Here is a 24,998-nt window from a genome sequence, read left to right as displayed (position 1 = left end):
AAACCCTGACAATTATTTCATCAGCTTGTAATTCTCACTAAAATAATCAAAATATAATAACTTGAAAGGCAGACCTTTACTACCAGGACATAGTTTTATGCTACATGACGTCATCTGACAATCTTTAAACTTCATCAGGAAAAGAAGACACTGTAAACACATAATTCATCAACTTTTCTCTGAAATGTGTTCCTTGGATTTTTTTAATATAATATTTAATATATAAACAGTCCATCTAATTAACTAAAATTACTTTGTATAAATGGAAATTACAACTTACTGGTATATTAGATTTATTATAATTTTGTTAAAGTTACATTTATTATCTTTGTGGTCAAGATGAATTTACAAGTCAAAGAGTAACATGACTGGGACTGAATGGTTCAAGGGATTTGTTTGGAAGCATTTCATACCTAGGTCATTGACTTGACTTCCTTTTTACATGATAATTTCTAGTTACTTGGTTCTGTTTGGCATTCCGTGTCCAGACGACCTGTGTTTTGTTTTGCTATGTTTTGGTTTTGTCTAGAACTGAGAAGAAAATATTTATTGGATGGTGTGTCTGGAGTGGGGAGATTTACGGTGCTTTTAGAAAGCTATGTGACAACCATGGATAAATGCAGCTTACCTTAAAGCTTGAGATGTTAACTGCAAGATGATATTAAAATAGTTATAAATGGTACTTCCTCTGACAACATTAGCACTGCTTTCCCTTTCCTTTGCCGAAGTGTCAGGTTTTAGATGTTACAGGAGAAGCAGTCCTCCTATTTTTGATTAGACTTTCCAACCACCATCAAACTTAGAGCTGTGAGTAATGGTAATTGGAGTGGGGGGTATGCAAAATGCTCTTTCTTACATACAGAGTGGTAATAAATTGATAGATTAATTCTACTAGTTCTGCCCGATCATTTAATTACTATTCTTAACTTTGGTGATAAAAAAAAACCTGTTGAATGTCTCTTCCAAGAAGTCTTTCTGAGACCAAAATGGGAGCTGAAAAGTTTTCTCTTTTTTTTCTTTTTTAATTTTTTTTTACATTTATTTATTTTTGAGAGACAGAGAGAGACAGAGCACAAGTAGGGGAGGGGCACAGAGAGAGGGAGATACAGAATCTGAAGCAGTCTCCAGGCTCTGAGCTGTCAGCACAGAGCCTGACGTGGGGCTCGAACTCACAAACCATGAGATCATGACCTGAGCTGAAGTCGGACGCTCAAACAACTGAACCACCCCGACGCCCCTAAAATTTAACTTCTACCTTGTATGTCAATGTTCTTTAGAGTACAAAGAATCAATTTTGTAAAAACATGACAGCAATTTAATTTGGGAGAACACAGAGATAGCAGATACATTACTCTTCTAAATATTTTTTGTGAAACATGAAACTTATTACATATGTATTTGAATGTATATTCCAACATTTTTCTTTAAGGTATAATTCTTAATAATTAAACCATAAGTACATGCATTACTTTTTATTTTTATTTCATGCAAAACATTAGTAATTTCTTTTTTTCTCAACTAAAAACAGTTTTTTAAGTTTATTTATTTTGAGAGGGGGGGAGAGAGAGAAAGAGAGGGAGAGACTGCAAGCAGTGGAAGGGCAGAGAGAGAAGGAGAGAGAGAGAATCCCAACAGGCTCCACACTGTCAGAGCCCCACACAGGGCTTGAACTCACAAACTGTGAGATTATAATTTGAGCCAAAACCAAGAGTTGGTCATTTAACTGAGTGAGCCACCCAGGCACACCTAGTAATTTCAATGGAAGTAATTTTACCACAATTAAAAAAAATCTTGTCCATAAGGGTGGGGAAGAGTGCTGCGTGCGTTCTGCGTGCTGCGCACACAGTGGTAAAGAAGGCAGATACGGTCTCTGTCCTTCACAATTCATTGTGGAGACAGTTCTTGAGCCCCTATTTTATGCACTGTCATTTCCAACGTAGCCATCGAGATGAACTCTTTATGGATCCTTTCTGATTAGTTTACTGTCTAATGCAGGAAACAAATGGGAGTTCACTGAATACAGTGACCCTGTCATATGCATTGCATATGGATCTGCACATTAACTGGCACACATATTTGTCCAGTTAATGTACGTTAAATGAATAAATGTCTTATACATAAATCACATGTAAATTTAATTGTAACTCAGAAAAGTAAAAGTAGCTAAAATTTATTGGGCATCTACCATGTGTCTTGGTTAATCTGCATAATAATCCTTGGGAATGGGTATTATTATAATACAGGTAAAGAGCAGAGGTCAGAATTTAAACAATTTTTCATGCATCCAATGATTACCAAAATCAAGATTTAGATCCATTATTTATCTGAATCCAATGTTCCTGTTCCTTGCACTATACCAACATTCCCCAAATTGTGTCTCAAAAAAAGGGTTCTTTGGTCAAATAAGTTTGGGGATTTCTGTTTACTATGTCTTCCTCTTAGAAACTCAAAATGCTAATCAGCATATTAAAGGCATTGGTCAGAAGTTCTGCCATAAAAAAGTATGTTTAATTTGGACTGCCACCACTTCCTCCAAATTTATTAAACCATATAACCCTACAGTCAACATAAACACAGAGCCCCATATCATCATGTCTTTCAACATAGTTTGGCACTTTCTATATATTTATTTATTGAATAAAAGTAATCTACTATTTGGAAAATTCTGAACCCCCCCCCCCCCTAAATAAAGCTATAGTGAAATAGTTTCACATGGAGAGATCAGGGTAAACATGGGGAAGTGGAATATTTAAGTTTGATGCTGAAGCATGGATTGGGTTTAAAGACTTAGAGAAAAATCAAAGACACTTCAGGAGGATAGAATAGCACAAAGCCAAAGGGCACAGATGAAAAAGCATGGAGCACTACAGGGGAGAAGAGTTTACAGAAACCAACTAAAGAAATAAGGCCATGGAATTAGATAGAAGAGAAATTCATGGAGAGCCTTGATTGGCAGCTGGAGAAGTTTATTCTATGGAGTGGGAACCTATAAAAATGGTAAATTGGTAAAATGATGTTTATTCAAGTGACATATGCTTTAAGGAAAACTAATCTGTCTTGACTAGTAAACAAGACTAATCTGATTTACTTTTAATGGAATTTTAATCATTTTAATTTTAATTATGATTACAAAAATTGTTCTTAGATCTGTGATATTACATCAAGTCCTTAATCTTAAGAGCTTAAAAGGAATATTCTTGGTGAGCCTCTGAAAACACTGTCTGACAATGGAAACTAGCACATATATCCAAAATAATAATTACTCATACTGTTGGGCTTTCATTTTGTACTTATCTCATGTGACTTAGAAGCAAACATTGAGATCAATCACCTCTGGATAGATTGCCACTTACAACAGTTCACACACAGTATACTGAGGACAGCTGTTCACTTGTCTTAAAAGCAATATATTTCATACTCTTTAAAAAATTTTTTTAACGTTTATTTATTTTTGAGAGACAGAGAAAGAGAGACAGAGCATGAGTGGGAGAGGTGCAGAGAGAGACGGAGACACGGAATCTGAAGAAGGCTCCCGGCTCTGAATTGTCAGCACAGTGCCTGATGCAGGGCTCGAAATCATGAGCTGTGAGACCACGACCTAAGCCGAAGTTGTACACTTAACCGACTGAGTCACCCAGGCACCCTGATATATTTCATGTTCTTAAGGAAACCTTTAAACCAAACTAGAAAGGATCATTAAAAAAAATTCAACTCATCCAGGATAATTAATGTTACAACCGGGAGATTAGACAAATATTCACCTAACATACAACAACCTAGTAATTCACTTGGATTAAGAAAATAAATTCTTGTTCAATATTTACTATTTGACTTTTGGAAAGTCCTAAATTCATCAGGCCTTGGTTTCTCAACTTATAAAACAAGATAACTTTTTTGTCTTGTTGTCTTGTTGAGAAAAGAAATGGAATAACAGCTATAAAAGTAATTCAAATCTGTTAAATTATATACATGTAGTATAAAAATAACAATTATTTTGACACTATAACTATATTTTATTCACAAAATTACCATTGGAGGTACTAACATAGATTCAGGGAGGGGAGGAGTACTATGATGGGAAATTATATTAGGCACACACCCAAATGAGAAAGACATGGCTAGTTTTGGAACTTTTCAGCAGATTTGGGACAGTCAGGTCTAGGTGGGGACACCAATCACCCAGGGCAATACAGATCTGGTTCTGATATTTAGAAATGAAGTTTGAACAGCAGGAAGGAATTCTGGTGATTTGCCTTTAAGTTTCTTGTCTTTCAGCCAAGTGACCCAGGATTTTACCAATCCTCTAGGTTTCCCACTATATTAAAGTGTAGATAAAGTAAAGTTATCCTGGTAAGATGAGTGGAAAAGTCTACTTATTTCGGTAACCAGAATGCTTGCTTGGCTCATCTGTTAGAAATTCCTTATATCCATAGTGCATTATGCAGGTGAGACAGGGACATTAAGCAACTGAATGGAAATTACCAGGTAGGTTAGCACGAACCAATTTGGGGCAGAATAAGCAAACTTTTACATTTTAGTGAAGATTTAAAATTGATGAGTGCAATCACACCTTCTAGGTCTTTCTTCACTTACCAACCAGAACATGAGTTCTATAGAGTAGAGATTTGTGTCTGTTACATGCTGTCCCTGTGGCATAGAATAATATTCAGCCTCACATTGTGAGCATACAATGAGTATTTACTGAATAAACAAAAGAAGATTTTCCCTAGGACACTATTACATACTTATTTAAAAGATATATGATTATATCAAAATATTTTTTTTTTAATTTTTTCATTTATTTTTGAGGGGAGGGAGGGGCAAAGAGAGAAGGACACACAGAATCTGAAGCAGGCTCCAGGCTCTGAGATATCAGCACAGAGTCCAACGTAGGGCTCGAACTCACAGACCGTGAAATCATGACCTGAGACGAAGTTGGATGCTTAACTGACAGAGCCACCCAGGCACCTCTCCAAATATATTTTAGAGAAAAGGAACTTTCAGTCATGATGGCACTTGTACCTCCTTCCCTAGCCGGAAAGACATCATCAGACACAACTTTGAATTAAACTTTGAACTGGGTTGGCAGTCACACTGAGAATGGAGTGGGAGGAGCAGAGTTTTCATAATGGTTTTTAGGTTCTTCAAAATTATTTATAATAACTGAGTAAACACAGGTCAAGTACCAGTGAAAATATTTTTTCTTTGTCTTTTAAAGAACTCAAATATGCAAGAGTGACTCATTAATTTACAACAAGAAAGTTTAACTTGTGAAATTCCAAGTAGAAATGAAAAATATTAGCATTTCATATTTTCAAGTCAGGAGTAGGTATTTGAATGAACTGCCACTGAAATACCAATTTTCAATTTTAACTTTATATAAGAACTAAGAAATAACTGTGTTCTGATATTTTCAAAATATTTCTATATATTCTAAGATCCTTTTTCAAACCATTCTATTATCATTCCAAAAGGAGACATGATTTAATAAAAACAATGAAACCAAGTATAATACACTTAATTTTTTTTTTCCTTTTTTTTTAAATACAGAATGTCTCCTTGTTTTTTTTGTTGAGTCCAAGTTACATATGCTTAGTTTTTGATAAGCTTATAGGTAGAATTCCAGAAAACAATATTGATCCAGATTTGACAATAAAAGCTTATTTGTTTATTTTTAATGTTTGATTTTGAGAGAGAGATACAGAGTGTGAACAGGGGAGGGGCAGAGAGAGAGGGAGGCACAGAATCCAAAGCAGGCTTCAGGCTCTGAGCTGTCAGCAGAGAGCCTGACGCAGAGCTCAAACCCATGAACCATGAGATCATGATCTGAGCCAAAGTCAGACACTTAACTAACTGAGCCACTCAGGCGCCTCCCCTCAAAGCTTATTTTTAATTAATCCTTGGCAATTAAGTTAAGTGAGAGATAACCTTTAGAAAAAGATATGGTTCAAATTCTGTTTTCTCAAGTAGCTAGATGTATGACCTTGGGAAAATTCTTTTACCTCACTAAATGTCATTTTCCTCAACAGGAAAATAGGAAATAAAATTCCTAATTCAATGGGTTCTTATAAGGATTAAAAGAGGTGATACATGTGAAGCTCTTTGCAGAGTTTACCCTTAATGCGAGCTAACTAACAAGATTTCCGAAGCTAGAATAATTTATGCTACGCTTTGTACTAAATAACTCTCCTCATGTCAGAGTCTTTACAAAATAAGTCCACTTTTCCGTCACAACAGCCTCCAGGGCTGCTCTCCTACATGAACTTTTCTTAGTGATCCGGCCTGCACCCATGTTGAATCTATATCCTCTCAACCATGGCTACTGAGCCACGAGAATAGAGCACAGAGAACACCCACCTGCACTTAAATACCTTGGCTCAGCAGGGCAACATAACTTTCCCTCATAGACCATTGGCCAGAAGTAATCACGTGGCCCTGCAGACCCACAAGGATGCTAGGATTTGTAGTGTTCCCCTATGTCCAGGAAGGACAGGAGAGCGGGATGGTAGTATTAGAAGTCTTACTACATTATAATTGACAAAGCTACTTCAATAGGAAAAATAAGGTGCTGAGTTTTTAGGAAATCACAATCACACTGAAATATCAGTAATTATCAAGTCAAGTGAAATTTAAAAAAATGTTTTCTGTGGTATGAAAGTCTGTACTGACAGAGGGAGCTCAATGTAGAAAAAAATAGATTAGACCAAAAGGAAGAAAAACAGTTTTGAGGCCTGGCGTGGCTACCGTCATGAGTAACTTTGGGTAGGGCATTAAATTTCTCATTTTCTTAAACTTTAAAGTCTTAGAAGGGGCCACAAAAGCAATTCTGGTCAATGGAATGTGAGTGGAAGCTACATGTACCTTTTCTTGGCCATACTGGTGAAGAAGCTTGTGGGTCTCCTCCCTGCTGGCTTTCCCTCCCTGCTGGCTGGTTACTGAAGAACATGAGGCCAGAGAGCACAACAGAACCACAAGAGGAGAGGAGTCTGGGTCCAGAACTGACCAAAGGGAACAGAGCTGCCCTACAAGCAAGGGTACATTCCTGGTAGGTAAACAAATGTACCATTCTATTGTTTTTGAACTATTCTATCTTTGGTGGGGTCTGTTACTGCAGCTTACATGATACAGCCTTAAATGATACAGACTATGAATAATATGGTTGGCACACAGCGGGTTTTTCTTTTTTTTTTTTTAATTAAAAAAAATTTTAATGTTTATTTGTTTTTGAGACAGAGAGAGACAGAGCATGAGCAGGGCAGGGGCAGAGAGTGAGGGAGACACAGAATCTGAAGCAGGCTCCAGGCTCCAAGCTGTCAGCAGAGAGTCCGACGCGGGGCTTGAACTCATGGACCGTGAGATCATGACCTGAGCCAAAGTCAGATGCTTAACAGACTGAGCCACCCAGGCACCCCCACAGTGGGTTTTTCTAAATGACTACTAGATAAATGGATGCCAAAAATACTAATCCCACAATGCTTTGGGTCTTTTTTTTTTTTAAACCAAGATTCAGTGCTTAGCTCCAAATTATTAAAAAAAAATTTTTTTTAATTTGGCAACATCTTGTTGGATATACAGAGAAGAACTTCTATTAATTCTGAGAGTTTTCAAATATCTGAATGTGTGATTTTAATATTATGCTCAAAATGCTATAAACCAGAGCAATTTGCTTAGCATGTAACAAAAATATTATTTTCAGGGTGGCACGCTTGCAATCGTTTTCAAAATATCACTTCCAACATCATGTTGAACAAATTGGTGTGAAATACTAGGTTATAATGTTTAATTACCAGTATCATTTCTTTACAGGCAATCTTATTCTGATGTTTTCATAAGAGATAGAAAAACTTAAACTCGAACAGGAGAGTGGCACCTGATTCTGAATATTGTGTGTAACTTGTAATGTACTCATGTCCATTCTGTACCAGCATCACAGAGAAAAAGGAAGAAGAAACAATAATTGTTTCCTACCATGAGCTCCAATTCACTGAGATATTTATGTAACTGCATTAACACTGCCAACTGAACAAAGAACTTCAGTCATGTATCTTTTCATATCTTCAGGCAAAGTTTAATTCCCCTTCCCTTTTTTTATAAATGATTTCCTTCAAAGGATACACACCCTAGTGGATAAACAATCTTCACGGGAGAACATGAAATTTAGCTACCTAATATGCACAGTTCAGTGTCGTGAGGTGTGGAATCATAGTAAATAATGTTTTGTGATGACACTAACACTAATAAAGATGATGACATTTTCATGATTAGTCATGTTTTTAGTAAAGGGAAATTAATAGATAGGACTATCCAGTCTGAAAGATACATACAACATGCTGACAAACAAAACTGGGTTTCAGCATAAAATGCATATGTTATATAGATAGTATACGCATACACCTAAATTCACTGTGCATGTTTATATGCATATCTTTCATCTAGTATTTTCTTTTCACCTACAAGTTAGAATGCTTTTACTTCATACTCTATTATAAGCCCATTTAGTCACATTTCTGTCAGATCCCACTTGCATATTCAGTGTTGAATAAATCAGTGGCTAATAAATGTCCTTGAAAATGTGTTTAGAAATAAATAATGAATTGCTGTATCTGATCATAAATGCACATTTTTTTTTGCTCTCAGAATCCTACAAAGAATAGCCTGACCTATTACATAAATATATGGAAAAAGAGAAATAATTATAGGCAATCATGTAAAAGGAGCCTGGTTAACTCTTACTAAATGGATACACTACAGACCAAAAAAATGTTGTCATAACTGTTCAAAAAATTCCACTGCAAAGGAAATACCAAATGAGGATAGGGAGTCAACCTTTTCATCATAAGTGCTTTTTATCACATCTCCATGGGCTTGGGACGCAGGCCCAGCCCCACAGTGTGCAGAACAGCGGGCTGCTCAGAGTTCCAGCCCTACAAGTGTCATCCCCTTGAAGATACCTCTCCAGGTGACCACAGGCACGCTTTCAATTTACGGCAAGATGGTATGACAGGCAGCATGGGAGGACAGCAGCGATGGAAATACAGATCAAGTACAGATAAAAAATATGTCCACCATGGGGTGCCTGGGTGGCTCAGTCGGTTAGGCGTCCGACTTCGGCTCAGGTCACGATCTCGCGGTCCGCGAGTTTGAGCCCCGCGTCGGGCTCTGGGCTGATGGCTCAGAGCCTGGAGCCTGCTTCCAATTCTGTGTCTCCCTCTCTCTCTGCCCCTCCCCCGTTCATGTCTGTTTCTCTCTGTCTCAAAAAATAAATAAACGTTAAAAAAAAAATATGTCCACCTTGACAAATACAAATAAGACTTTTCGGTAACAATGTATGGGGAAGTATCTCTTGACAAATGAGAAGAATACAATCGCTTCTTTCTCATTAATACTTTTCACAATCCCCTTCGGATTCCATCCCAACCTCTCTCCACAATCCAGCATGTCTACACATCCTACATCTATACTCACTCAAATAATACAGATTTATGTCCCCTGCACATACCTTATAAATGCCAACCCATCCTTCCTCAAAGCATCTTGCTACTCAGCAGGTTTCAAATTTGTTTTTAAAATCTATTATGTGGGTGATCCTTCAGCAATACTTTGAAGTGCCTTCCCTATTAAAAGTGAAGACAGATCTGGTGTCCTAAGAAGAGAAATAATGATAGCTTATGGCTATGATCTCACATCTTCCTGACTATGAAATAATTGTCTCTGCTTGAAAAAAATAGAACACATATGCCCAAGTAAAGAAAAAAAAAAAAGCAAAATCAAAATTTAGGAGGAAAAAGGGACCACATAAAATCTTGCCAAAGGTTCATGCTTTACATAAAGCTGCAGTTGGGACTTTACAAAGGAAATCTCTGCACTTTTTATTTCTGGTTCAGAGGATTTACATGCTCTTTCTAATGATCTGGGCCTTCAGCACTGGGTAATGTCTCCCAGTCCCCAGCTTAGCACTCATGCAAAATTGAAGCACTTTGGAAGCAGTTTAGTAGCTGCAGATGAATCTCAATGTGCAGGAAAAGGCATAATGGCTGTTTAGCACCAGCTAGGAGAAGCTGAGGAAATCAGGGGGAAAAATCTATTGAACTTAAGCCATCTGGGAAGCCAACTGAGAGCGACTGCATTAACAACATGTTTACATCCCCATTGTGTTGCTAGGCCAAGCAAAAGTGTGTGTGTGTGTGTGTGTGTGTGTGTGTGTGTGCACGCGCACGCGCACAGAAGAAATGATCAGGTGAAATTCTTGTGATTGTATTGTCTATTTTCATGTGGTTTTGGCAACTGTGCAGGGAAAAGAATTTTCATGAAAAATGTGGCGATGAGAATGTTCAGGTCTCCACGAGACAGGGTGAACTGTTGGAGTGCGGGTGTTGGAAGGATGCTAAGGCATGAGGAAAAGGAGTGAAAAGCAGGAGCCTAGCTGTGTGCTGCGTTTCCTGTATCTGGCCCGCAGTACAACACAACAGATTGGGGGAAGCTGCAGAAAGCCGGGAAAGAACAACCAGGGAATGCTTCTGTTGCCTGTTACATTTCTAGTTAACTCAGAAATACTGGCCAAAGGAGGGGAAACAGCCAGGTAAATGTCATCACTTTCAGCTCCCATCACCCCCATTTGCTGTCTCTATCATCACGACCCTTTTCTTTTCATGGTATTTAATCAACTATTTTTAGAATAGTTTTAGGTTCCTAGGAAAAGTGAGAAGAAGGTGCATATTTCTCCTATACAATCTGCTTCCACACAAGCATAGCCTCCCTTGTTAGTAACATCCTCCACCAGGGTGGCACATAACTGATGAGCCTCCACTGACATGCGATTGTCACCCCAAATCCATAGTTTACATTCAGGTTCACTCTTGATATTGTACATTCTATGGATTTGGACAAAGGTAATGATGTATCCACCTTGATAGTGCTATCCAGAGTAGTTTCACTATCCTACAAATCCTCTACTATCCATCTACTCGTCCCTGTCTCCCCCTACCTGGGAGGCAACCACTGATCTTTTTACCACCTCCATAGTTCTGCCTTTTCCATAATGTCATATAGTTGGAACCATACAGTATATAGGCTTTCAGATTGGCTTCTTTCACTTAGTAATATGCATTTTAAGTTTCCTCCATAGCTTTTCATGCCATGATAGCTCATTTCTTTAAAGTACTGAATCATATTCCATTGTCTGGATGTACCAGTTTGCTTACCCACTCACCTACTAAAGGACATCTCGGACTGCTATAAATATCTGTGTTTTTGTGTGGACATAGGTTTTCAACTTTTCTGGGTAAATATCAAGCTCTGATGGCTGTATCATGCGGAAAGAATATGTTTAGTTTTGATTTAAAAATGCCAAAATGTCTTCCAAGTGGATGTATTATTTTGTATTCTGACTGACAATGAACGAGAGTTCCTGTTGCTCCACATCCTTGTCAACGTTTGCTGTTGTCATTGTTCTGGATTTTGACCCTCCTAATAGGGGCAGAGTGGTATCTCATATATGTCCCTAATGACATATGCTTATTTGCAGTTCTTGGTGGGATGTCTGTTAAGCTTCATTGTGCTTTTGAACTGTAGCCCCACCCCCTGCCAAAAGATATGCCCACATCTGAATCCCTAGCAAAGGTGAATATTACCTTACTAGGCTAAGAGTCTTTGCAGATGCAATTAAATTAAGGATCTCGAGATCCTAAATTACCCCAGGTGGGTCCCAGTTCCAGTAATAAGTGGACACACAGAGAAGAGAGACACAGAATGGGAGGTGATGTGAGGAAGGAGGCAGAGACTGGAGTGATGCTGCCACAAGCCCAGGAATGCCTGGCAGCCACCAGAAGCTGGAAGAGACAAAGAACAGACCTTTCTCTAGTGACCAGAGGGGGCACTGCTCTGCAGCATTTCAGACTTCTAGCCTCCAAAACTGAGAGAATAAATTTCTGTTGTTTTAAGCCCCAAATTTTGTGCTAATTTATTGTGGCAGCCCTAGGAAACTAACACAGTGACTAAGGGCATTTACTGTCTACATTCAAAGAATGGATTCAAGATCTGACGGAGCAAAAAGGTGAGGAAAAGCTGTCTGCCATGCAGTGTTTTTCTGGTTTCACAAATGCCCCACAGAGCGGGTGTGGGGAGGTAGCCTTTTAGTCACTAACGTCACTTCATACAGAGGGCATCATTGTCTAGGATCATCAAGACTGTAGCTATAAAAAGAGGCATGCCATTCATTCGCTGCCATTCCTGGAATTGCCTTGTACAGAACATTCCCCTGGGTTTTTCCAGCTAAATTTTAATTCACTCAAGGCTAGAGTTCCCCCCCTCTTCCCTCAGGAGGCTGCAATCCCTCAGTCTGAGAAGTTTAATAGGCAGAGACAGGCAAAAGGATATTGCAGAAAGCAGGGGCTCTCTACCGTGTAACTCTATACCATGGAACTACCAAGGGGTTTCATGAATTTATTCTTGTGATGAGAGGAGAACCCCAGCAAATGGTAAAGCATACTCTTTATTCTCTCTCTTTTTCCTCATCCCTTTTGCCCCTTTCAGACTGTGATCTCTTCAAGTGCATCAGGTCTTAGTTGTGTCTCTACTCACAGCACCAAGAAAAGTATCTGGGGCATGGATTTTGAACAAAACATGTGTCTCTATACCTCCTCTATGCTGTGCGTTCACAGTAGTGTCTCCTCTTGCCCCACTTCAACCAGGATGTACATTAGCATTTCTACAGAGCTTAAAATTAGTGAACAAAGAATAAGCTATGCCCTGCTCCCAATTAAATCATTCTCTGGGAGGTGGGGCCAGGACATACATGTTTTCAAAAATCCCCCCTGGAGATTGTCAAATGCACCCAGGGTCCACAACTAGAATCCTAATTTTTCCTTGTTGCGCTTGCCTTCATGTTCTTGGAGATTTCTCCCAAAGCAGATTTTTAAAATCAGGTTAAACCCTTGATGAAATTAGCAACTAGTCCAAGGCTTCCCTAACCTGAATTGTTTTTCATTGCTAGATATTATACTTCCTATGGGCTGTGTTTGCTTTTTTGCCAGACCCTGATATTTTGCTAATTGTAGCTTTCATGCTATACATGCTGATTTTGTATCTGATTTTGTATCTCCAAATGGTGCTTTTTGGAGGAACTGGAAAGAGTATTTCAACAGGGATAACTCTGGATTGATGACACCTGGGAGAGAAGACTAAAGGGTTCATAGTGAGGAAAGCCCTCTCACCTCAAGTTTTAGCATTTGATTCTTCCTTGGTTGTGGCATTTTTTAATTAAAAAGTTTTCTCTTGTGTCTTTGAAGATGCCAAAAAAATATGCTGGGGTGAGGAGACAAAAAAAACCAGTATCAGAATTTTGAGCTAATTTTGGAGCTAATATTAGATAGTAAGATTTAATGATACAGAGATTCAAATACAACAGATTACAATGTGTGACATCACAGAATAAAAAGGACAACAACCTGGGTCATTATCCCATAATTATCAGCGAGGTTTATTTATATTAGCGCGGTAGGTACCAACACCAAAAAAGTGTATTTTAATTTTGAGCGAAAGCCATGCTTTTTAGAAGCTAACCCTCTCTTCTAAGCTGAAATTGTTTCTTAAACTTCCTTAAACAGGATGCTTAATTCATTTCATGTAACAATCCAAAACTCTGTTCAGTAAGTTTCTTCCTATAAAAATAAAGCATAAGAGACTCTCCTTAAACACCTCACATATTATAGCCAAAGGTGAGATTAAAAATATACTTCAGGTTTTAACACTTGTGCTCTTCTCACTTTGAAGTGAGCATATGAAAACTCAAAGCCACAGCACATGCATTGTTGCTGGGCACATGGCAAAATTGCTATAGCAACAGAATCACTACTTTTACTCCTGAAATGCCCTGATTGGGTAGCAAGTAATCTAGATGAAGAATGGTCCTTGGACTCCTGCTTCTTATTGTAGCCTCTGTGTGGGCTTGGAGATGGGTAGCATTTGATTTAGTTTTTTTTTCTAAAGTGGGGTAAATACACAGACACAAACACACACATAAATACATATGTATATACATGCATATCTACATGTATACACACACACACACACACACATTCTTCATTAAATTGTATTAATCAACGCTTTCATTTCAGCTGTGGGAGGACAAAGGAGTAATGCATCACAAGTAACCTTGCCCTAAGCATTAACTGGCAGAGGAGAATTCTTTTGTGTTCGTTGCTTTAAAAACTCTTGCTGTATATGATTTTAGAAAATTTCTGTCTCCCTCTAATGAAATGATAGCTCACTAAAACTGCACTGAAAGACGTAATGTGCTCTTGCCTCTTACTTTGCAATCATGTTTGGGGCCATATCTGTTCAATAAATACATGCTATTAAAATTTTCTATACAGTATGTAACTCAAATAAGAAAAACGTTCCCTGCGGGACAGAATTAAATTAAAATTACATAGTTCCGCATGAAGCCAGGATGTCTGAAGTATGTGAAGGGTCTACAATATCAATACATGCAAATATTGGAATTGGCTAAAACGAACAAACATTAAGAACTTCACAAAAACAGTAGATGAGACACAAAAGGAACCCAAATAGGTAGTCTGAAATTTTTCAAGCACTCTCTTCTGTTTGTAAGTTAGGAAAAGAATGGAAACAAAACCCAGGTTTCTCTACAGTGAGAGAGCCTGAATCATTCAGGCAGCCGAGACTCATCATCATGCTAGAATGGAGTGGAAGCAACAACTAGAATCTATATTCTGGAACTCTGACCCAAGCATGTATTTGTAATTGCAGCTGGGATTATGTGGGCCATGTTAACTCAGGTGTTTAAAGACTTAAAGTCAATGTGAAATAAGGATGAATCAACTGTGAGCAAAAACAAATGAAGAGTAAGGAAAAATATATATTTCAGGATGATTGAGGTCTCTTGCCAGGGTATCAGACTGACTCCGTGGAAAAGCCTTTGTGTACTACATGGATCCTTACCAATTTTCTATTTTTATTTTGAGGCCAGCCTAACAATGGAAAAAAAAAGTTGCTAGTTTCCGGTACTGAAATGAGTACCTCTGGGAAGGAAATCAAATAAATAATTGGTTTATTTTCCAGAATCATTTACCTTCATTGGCAGACAAATATATTACAGATATAAGGCTCTATTCTTGCTAAGGCAGTACTCCCACTGACTTAATAGAAAATTATAGAATGAAGTTCAAGTAGAGCTTCCAAATTTTATTCACCACTTACTAAAATTTAAACAAAGGCCATATAACTTCATTTTGAAAATGTTCACTCTGTTAATGAGTTATTTTACATAGAGAAAAATAATTGGTATGGTGTGTATACTTAATATGTAAAATAACTCTCCTTACAGAAGATTATGCTATCTTATCAATTCCCCAAATCACCTATTCATGAAATTTCTCAAATAAAAACATCATCAGTATGTCTCACTAAATTTCAGGTACTCAAATTTCATAGGATGAATACCTATAATTCCACAAAACAAACTTTTATTCTCTCCTGTGCTTAGTGCCTTGTGTTATAAAATTCAGAACAGGTACTCAAATTTCGTAGGATGAATACCTATAATTCCACAAAACAAACTTTTATTATCTCCTGTGTTTAGTGCCTTGTGTTATAAAATTCAGAACAGACAGAACTTTACAAAACAGAGGCCATGCCATATCATTCCAATCTAATTGAAGAGACAGATATAGATATATACACACACCTACACAGTTACATATGTATATTATGTACATATGTATTACTACATGTGTTTTTATACATACATCACTATATGTGTATATGAAATACATGTTTATATCTTATATATATAACTGTTTAATAAGTAACATAGCATTGTATTATAAGAAATGGACATTTTTTACCTCAAAAATGATTGAATATTGATAATCTCTAATGGTTTAACCTACTACACATACACAACTCACACTTATGAGTATAATAAAAACAGAAGTACAAATAAGAGAAACGTAGACATGTTACATATGACATGAGTTTTACAGAAGGATTCATCACAATATTGCATTTGGGATACTTTTTTAAGCATGAGTAGGATTTTGACAGAAGTAGGATAGGGGAGAGGATGGGGTAATGGTCATTAATTCATACACACATACTTACTGATCACCTACTAAGTACCAATGCCAAGTTAAGGATGGAAGTAGAATAATGAAAAAGATGGACATAATCCTTGATTTCATGGAGCTTACTCTTGGGCTCATAATGTTCAGATGGAAGAGGAGAGGTAACTTGAGAAAGGGAAACATAACTGTCCCTTTCAAGTATCTAACATTATTACTAAGAAGCCAGAAAGTGACCAGATGTGTTTCTAAAGTTCCACATGACTTAAGTAGGACCACTGAGTCAAGATTAACAGAAAATTGATTATAGTCAATTTAATAAAGAGCAAGCCAATAATGGCTTTGGGTTTAAATGGCTGCCATAGTCTCACAACTTAAAGTTTCTATGATTCTAAGACATCAAAATGTAAAGGAAAGAGTGTTTACATTCATTTAATACAACTTAAACCCCATCTTGTTTCCCTCTGAAAATGTTAAGAGCAGCATATCCTAAATCAAGTCCTGGTATGACATTAAGGGCTCATGATATTTTAACAGAGGTTCTGTGAAAAGCAGTTCAGTTGCCAAATATGATGAGGTTAAAAAAAGTTTGCCACTGTAGAGCTTTCCTGGGACTTTTATAGGAAAATACACTTTATACTTTTCTCCAAAAAGGCCATATAATTACTGTAGTGTTTCCTAACGTATTTGACCACATAGTTTTTGTTGGGTGTTGTTGTGGTTGTTGTTTATTTTTGTTTTCCCAAATAGCACTTATAAGACACTGGTGGCTCACTGAACATAGCTTAAGAGGAAAAGTCAAATTTTCCCAGTGTCTAGGACATGTGGTAGAAGAGAAACTATTAGAAGAAGGGTAGAGAGTTTGATTGGGGACTGATTATACTGAACTTTTTGAATATAAGACCAAAGAAGATGAGCTTCAATCCACGGACATAGGAAAACCATCATATATTTTAAGAAATGGTATGGTATAATCACTTGGATCTGTGCTTTAGGCCTGTGACGAACTGAAGAATGGTTTGCTGAGGAAAAAGGCTGAAACCAAACAGGAGTTGGAAGTTACCTAAGTAATCTAAGAGGTATATGATAAAGGTCTATATATACCGGGAGAGTTAACAGTGAGAATTAAAAACAGAAGGATGTTTTGTGGGAGAATTCTGAGAAGGAACTGGCAGCAGCTAATGATCACTTTGGCTGCTGGAGTAAGGGATAAAGCTGACATTTCTATTTTTGGTGACAGGATGGAGAGAAGAGGCATCTGAAATAAGAGTACAAGAGGAGAAAAAAAATTCAATTGTGCCACTTTTGCAACAGATGGGGACCTGAGTGAGCAGTGCATATTTGTAAAAGCTCCTTCTGGAGTAAAGACAAATTCACTTAAATTAGTGCCCTGTTATAGCTTCTCTTCATCAGTTTCTTTTTTTTTCTGTTAAGGCTCTCCTTTTTGCTAACTGGCAAAATATTGAAGACCTTCAAGAATAAAAAGAATCAAATCCTAAGCACTGGTTCAAGTTATTCCATTAAAGAATGAGAAAGGTCTTAGATACAGAAAATCTGACATGGGCAAGGAAGGCAGGAGAAAGCATGGAAGATAAATGTCTAGCGGACGTTCTGTACTGGATTTTCTTTTCTGGAGAAAATGGAAACATGTATTCACAGATGTTTTTTAGACAAACTGTTCTGTGTTTGGTAGTTATGGCAGAATTTAGGGAGACGCTACTGGGTACAAGGACAAGAGCAAAGGCTTGGAATCAGACAGCCCTGGGTTTATATCCTTCCTCTGCCATCTCCTAGCTATGTGATTTGAGGCCCATTAGTTTCTTTATCTTGCGAAACCTCAGTATTCCCATTTACAAAAGAAGCCAACAAATGATCTCAGAAGATTATTGTGATATCTAAATAACGTAATACATGTAAGGTGTTCAATACAAAGCTTGGAAATTTTTATCATTGTTGTGTTGGTCCTGCTGATAATACTGTGCTAATGTGAGAATATAATTGAAGAGGAAAAGGGAAAGTCTTGGGAATTATTAAAATTTCAAACCAAGCAAGGTTTTCTAAACTCCCCTGCTTTTTTGTAGAGGAGAAATATTTGCTTTTCGATGGTATATCTTAGGTACCATGGAAACAAGGGTTGAAAAGACTTCAAGTAAATAGAAAGCATCCAAGCCTGGTTTTTTCTTAAAAATGTAACCATACAATTTTGAGCAGATCAAAATTTCTAAGAAATTCTGATAGAACAGATACTTATTACTAATCAAGAGATTCTGACTATTGAAATTTTCTAAACCACCTAATATATACTGCTTTCCACTTTTCTGTTTCTTATATTACATATTTGCAAGAAATGCAAATGTGGTTTAAGTGAAGGAAGGGAAACATTAACCATAATAAATGATCTTTAATCAGTACATTTTGTCATCAGTGGGGTAGTCTTGCTCAGCAAGTACAAATAATTGTTTGCTTCATGTTTCAGAACTGGAGAGTCTATTTAATGCCTTCATAATTTAAAAGGAAGAATATTGTAAGTTGGAGAAGAAATTTTGTTCTTTTTTTCAGGATTATTGTTTTGTAGTTTCTCAATGTGAAGTTACCTGTGATGGGGATTTTATTGAATGTGGTTGATTTTTCTTAGTTGGAAGGCAATGTATCTGATTCCACTAAACATGCTTCCAAATATTATTATTCTAAGGCAGAGTTATCTATAAAAACAAACTCATTTGCAGTGACTTCTCTCCCTCTTATATCATCTGAGAACCAATTTGATCTTTTAAATGCCAAGACATTTCTCTGATTTGTAATATATTTCAAGACTTGATGTATTCTAACATTTCTTGCTATTAAGCACCACTAACCCCCCCATAAGACTATAGTCAGACTACATTAAGTGAAGACTTGAGAACCAAAGTTGCAGGTAAATCCAACTTCAGGGAAAAAAGTCCCCCAAACTAAGCATTTCAATTTCAATTCCATTTATAATGCTTCTGATCTCACAGAAAAGCAAAGAGCTCTAATATAAGAAGCCTACAAATATTCCCACAATACTTGTACAGATTGGAGATTTATGATAACAGGCAAAGAGATGCAATAAAACGGTTTGCAGTTTTTTTTTCAGGTTTCATTATTTATTATGAAAATAACACATTCATGGGATTGAAGAAAACAAACTATAAAAGAAATCTCCTATCACCCCAGATTTTGAGCTGTCAACTGCTTATTATATATTTCTCCAAAACATGCCAATGCATAGACAAATATATGTGCATCCTTTACATAATGAGGACATATTACATACAGTGTTCTGTACTCTGGTTCTCACTTCAAATTTTATGTGAGAGATTTTTCTACAGCTTCACGTATGGAGAAAGCTCATTATTTAAGAGAAAAAACATCACAGTAGTCCATGTAGGGATGAACAGTTCTCAGTATGCCTCTGCAATAGGGGTGCAATGAACAGCCTTGCATTTCAGTCTTTGTGCTCATTTGGAATTTTATTTTTAAATCCTAAATTTGTAATTACCAAGTAAAAGGGTATATACATTTAAATATTGGTAGGTATCTTCAAATTGGCCTGGTAAAATCCAAAAGACTGTACCAATTTGCAACCTCATTAATGAAGGATGAAATATTCCCTATCACATTCCTTTATCAACACTCGATACTGTTTTGATCTTGACACCATCTTAGATGCTTATTTACCAACTTGCATTTCCTTTACTATATACTCCTGTTCAACCTCTCCCCAATTTTCCATTTGCGTTACTGATATTTTTCTTAAATATACTTTAAGAACCAGTAACATGTTAGTTAAATTACCTCTTTGATTAATATATGTCCACAGACAGGGCGCCTGGGTGGCTCAGTCGGTAAAGCGTCCGACTTCAGCTCAGGTCACGATCCCGGGTCCGTGAGTTCGAGACCCCGCGTCGGGCTCTGGGCTGATGGCTCAGAGCCTGGAGCCCGCTTCGGATTCTGTGTCTCCCTCTCTCTCTGCCCTTCCCCCGTTCATGCTCTGTCTCTCTCTGTCTCAAAAATAAATAAACGTTAAAAAAATATATATATATGTGTGTATATATATATATATGTGTGTGTGTGTGTGTGTGTGTGTATCCACAGATATAATCAAGTGTGTGTGCTTGTCCCTCAGCTTTGTGCTTTTCTTGCTTTGGATATTCAAAATCAGAAAGCTTTCTTATATGATTTCTTAATTTTGCCTTTATTAAAAAGACTTTTGCCCACTACTGAAACCAACCAACCAACCAACCAACCATCCAAACAATTGCCAAAATTTTCTCCTAATGATGTTAATGACGATGATGGTGGTGGTGGTGATGATGATGATAACATTAAGCCCTAACATCAAGAACTTATTGTATTCTAATTAATGAGATAAAATCCAAGATTCATTCATTCATGCATGCATGCATTCATTCATTCATTCATTCAGTTTCCAACTGCCCACCTTGTGTTACATGTTAACACATTGTAAAATGCCTTAACTGAGAATTTCCTGGTCTCTATTTTAATCTATTAATCTGTAGGTCTTATTTTCTGTTCAGCTCAAACTCTTAATTTCTTTAGTTTTATATTTGCAAAGAGTTGGGGTTCCCTCATTATAACACTATTTCAGAACTCTTCCAGCTATTTTTACAAATTACTTTTCATACAACGTTGGTCATCTTAGGATTCACTTATAAATAGCAAACATTTTAAAAATATTGTTTTTCTATCCAAGAACAAGACATGTCTTTCCATTTATTTAATCATGGTATTTCTCCTACTCTGAGTAGAATTTAAAGGCTTTCTTTCTAAAACTCCGCAAATTTTTGTTAGCTTTATACACACATATTTTCTTTTATGTTGTTACTGTAAATGTTATCTTTTATTCCATTATAATTTGAACTGGCCAGATGTACTAAGAAAAGTTGAAGGGTTATATGAATCTTTTATCAGCTGCTTTTCTGTATTCTCTTGATGTTTTTTTCAATTTTTTATTTAAAAATGCATGTTTTCCAGATATACAAAACCAGATGATCTGTCAAAAAATGATTATTTTCCCACTTTCTCTACAATTTTTATATTTTTCAATCATTTGTCTTGTCTATTTGTACAGGTTCGTATGTTAAGAGCATGCCAAATAATACGGTGTCCGAGGGCATCTTTGTCTTTTTCCTAACTTTAAAGGTAATCCACTGTCTCAATGCTGGATTTCTTGTAAAGTTCTGGATGAACATGAAAGACAGCAAGGTCTATGGCATTTTATTCCAACTATCAATCTGAAAGATGTGTAAGCCTAGCAGCTGCCATATTTTTAAAAAAATTTATTTTAATGTTTATGTTTTTCTAAGCACGTGAGAGAGACTGAGCGCACACAGGGGAGGGACAAAGAGGGAGGGAGACACAGAATCCGAAGCAGCTTCAGGCTCCAAGCTGTCAGCACAGAGCCCGACCCGGGGCTTGAACCCACAAACCGTGAGATCGTGACCTGAGCTGAAGTTGGAGGCTTAACCAACGGAGCCACCCAGGCACCCCTCACAGCTGCCAGTTCTGCCTTTAGCTCTCATCTGTCCTGTCCTGAATTCGAATGAAAACATGCCACACATTTCCATTTATAAACTGCTTTAGAAGATATTTTTAATAACTGGTATATGCAATACTAATTACTTTTATGTGGAAATAATAGCAAATACAATGTTTTAAGAAGGGAAACGTCTTACTAAAATATATACACCCACACATGCACACATATGTATCACCATCACAGCATGAAGCTGGCACAAGAGCTCAATATCAGAGCAGTTTTGGTTTTATTCCTACTCTTCCTATAGAGGCATTTTCATTAATTTAGTAAAGACAAGCCTAAACAGGTTTGTGACTTTCATCTCAGCTTTTGTGATGTCTTTCTTTTTCCTCTTACCATTCAAACTTGTGTGTTTGAAATCTTTACAAGTAAATGAGCTGAAACAAATAAAACTAATTCACTTGAGATTTTGTAGACATCTGGTGGAGTTATTTTCTGAGTAATTAGAATGAGAGGCGGGACAATTCCCTGAAGTAAAGCCACCATACAGTTGGATACCCAGTTATTTCTACAGCCATCAGATGGCATGCGGCAAGCATATTGATTCACAAATTGACAAACAGTTATGTAAAGCTGCCACCTGATTTTCTAAGACCGTTTATGTTATATCAATATATGCACAACCTGCTTTTCTAAAAGATGCCTTTTCTCTGTCCTCTCACAGTCTGCTCCATTTCTTTATGTCCCATCATCTCACTATCCCTTCATGTTGTTAGAGATAGGGAACACAGATGTCCCTCAAGGGCTGGTATCTGCTTGCCCTTGGTTAATCTGACATCTGTACACAAATATGAATCAATTACAATTTGGATTTTGAAAACATGTATCCATTTTGGTAAGTAGAGTTATTTATGAAAGAAAATAAAGATATGTAAATGGTTTCACTTTTGTAATATTTATCACTATTTGTCTTGGAAATGATCAGTGAATTCTTAATATTTCAAATGCATGTCTTAATATTATAAAATCATAGGTCTAGAATGGATCTGAAAGTTCAAATTGTTATTCTCACTGCTAGGGAACAAAAGCACTTAAACCACTGTACAAAGATATACATCTTTCCAATTTAAAATAACTCTAGGAGATTCTGTAACTATCTTAAGTCACCCATGGTGGAGTAAAAAATTGCTATCAAGAAAAAAAAATTGCTATCAAGAAAGTTTCCTTTTTAGCCAATCTAAATCCCACAGGTTATTAAAAATCTCCTTTACCATGTCTATGCCTTTAGTATTTTACTGTTAGGGATAACATTTATAGAGCAACAAAGTCAGGTGTTTTCACCATGCCAAGAACAAAGGTATTCTAATCAAGACTCACCCAGATGGTGGCTATCCTTACCACTTCACTTCTTCCTGGATCCCACACTATCACTATTCTCAATCACTCTCAATTTAAATTTACCTAAGAGTTAGATAATTAGGATTTATTTCTATGTATGTATGTATTTTAGAGAGAGAGAGCACATGCGCAAGCATGAGTAGGGGAGAGGGGTAGAGGGAAAGAGAATCTTAAGCAGGTTTCACACTAAGCACTGAGCCCAGGGCAGGGCTCGATCCCACGACACTGGAATCATGACCTGAACCAAAATCAAGAATCAGATGCTTAACTGACTGAGGATTTATTTTTAGATGTAAGTTAAGGATACAGGATACTTCAAAGGTGCAACGTTTGCAAGTTGTTTAAAAATATAAAGGGAAATTATGTATGTGAATTAAGACTTGATAGTCATGTAAACAAATATTACAAACTTATCCTTAGTTGAACATATTCCCCAATCCCGGGATATTTAGACATGACACCAGAATTGACACACAAGTAAAACTCATGTTTTGCTAGGGCATTTGCATCCATCCAGTCTACTTGTTTTCCTCATTTATCTTTTTAAGCATGAACTATGTCCATTACGCATCGAGTCAAGATGTATCCATACCCTTTTGTTTTGCAGTGCATGGAACAAGACCACCAAATCCCACCCAAACTGATTCAAAACTTTTGCCAAAGGATAGTAACTCCATTTTCATTCTCACAAGTGAAAGCACAGTATGACAACATGCCCAAGTAGTTAGTAAGTACATCCTGAACAGTGGTTCAAATGCAGCGGAAAACTCACCAGAGGTTTCGTCTACTCTCTCATCTACTATGTGGTCCTTCTGATGAACCCATTCACTATTGCACTTGAAGTAGATCTGGGTGGCGGGGCTGGCTTTACAATACAGGTTCACAGGCTTATTCTTCACAATATAAGCTTCTTCGGGCTCAATAAGAAAATGTGGTAGAGGCTCAGGTGGATCGGATGGAAAGGTTTCTGGGAGTTCATGAAAAAAGTCATCATCTGGTAAAACAAGAAGAAAGTGGAAAACATTCAAATCATTGTAGTCACTTGCCATTTACTTGCTATTCATTTAAAAATAGTGACTCATAAATAATTAGGTACCCGAGCGCCTGCTATGCATCAGGCAGTATGTTAGGCCTACAGACTTGTTGCTCAATTAATGATTTAGATTATTATTCTAATTTTTACACATGAAAAAACTCAACATCAGGAAGGGTAAATATAATGCCCTGAGCATGCAGGTAGTTTGTAAATAGCAGAACTGGGATCAGAACTCAGGTTTGTCTCACTCAGAAAATGTGATCCTCCCAATGTAGTACTACACCTCCCATCACACAGTGTTCCTTCTCCTTGAGAGCTGACAAAAGCAGAAGCAATTGCATTAGAAAAATTCATTTGGGGTGCCTGGGTGGCTCAGTCAGTTAAGCCTCCGACTTCGGCTCAGATCATGATCTCATGGCGCATGAGTTCAAGCCCCGTGTCGGGCTCTGTGCTGACAGGTTGGAGCCTGGAGCCTGCTTCAGATTCAGTCTCCCTCACTCTCTGCCCCTCCCCTGCTTGTGCTCTCTCTCTCTCTCTCTCTCTCTTAAATATAAATAAACATTAAAAAAATTTAAAAAAAGAAACATTTGTTTCTTTTGAAACATTGAAAAATATAAGGCTCATAGGTAAACCTTAAAATTCTTTGCAAGGAGCTGAGAAGGAATACTAGGAACCTGAATTAGTGATCTTTAAGTTCAGATTCAAAGGTGCCACTGCATGACATAGTCTTTCAAATGAATTCATTCATTCAACCAAAACTATTTGTTGAACTCAGGATTATTCTCAGCTCCAGAAAGCAGCCAATAGGCTGACGGAGTGGAGCCCAGCCAATAGAGTAGAGCCCAGAGTCTAGCAATTCTGTTTGGTCTTATTTAGAAACTATACCTCCAGTATCAGATGTATTAAATGACTAGCTAAACCTGTCCTCATTAGAATATTACTGAGTTATTATCGTGAAGAA

At 37.1% G+C, this 24,998-nt stretch overlaps 1 protein-coding gene across 2 annotated transcripts in view; it reads right to left on the bottom strand.

Annotated features, from left to right (window-relative positions):
- Positions 1–24,998, bottom strand: part of UNC5C (unc-5 netrin receptor C) — a 359,471-nt gene that overhangs the window by 131,588 nt on the left and 202,885 nt on the right. For both annotated transcript variants that reach the window (XM_019463841.2, XM_019463843.2), the window contains exon 2: positions 23,774–23,995. In XM_019463841.2, coding sequence (XP_019319386.1) covers positions 23,774–23,995 — 222 coding nt within the window. The remainder of the gene's footprint in view (positions 1–23,773; positions 23,996–24,998) is intronic.

This window comes from Panthera pardus, unplaced genomic scaffold (genome assembly GCF_024362965.1).
Source record: "Panthera pardus isolate Hobbes unplaced genomic scaffold, ASM2436296v1 HiC_scaffold_13, whole genome shotgun sequence".
Classification (NCBI taxonomy): Eukaryota; Metazoa; Chordata; class Mammalia; order Carnivora; family Felidae; genus Panthera; species Panthera pardus.
The sequence above is the reverse complement of the archived record's forward strand: the minus strand, read 5'-3'. Positions and strand labels throughout refer to the sequence as shown.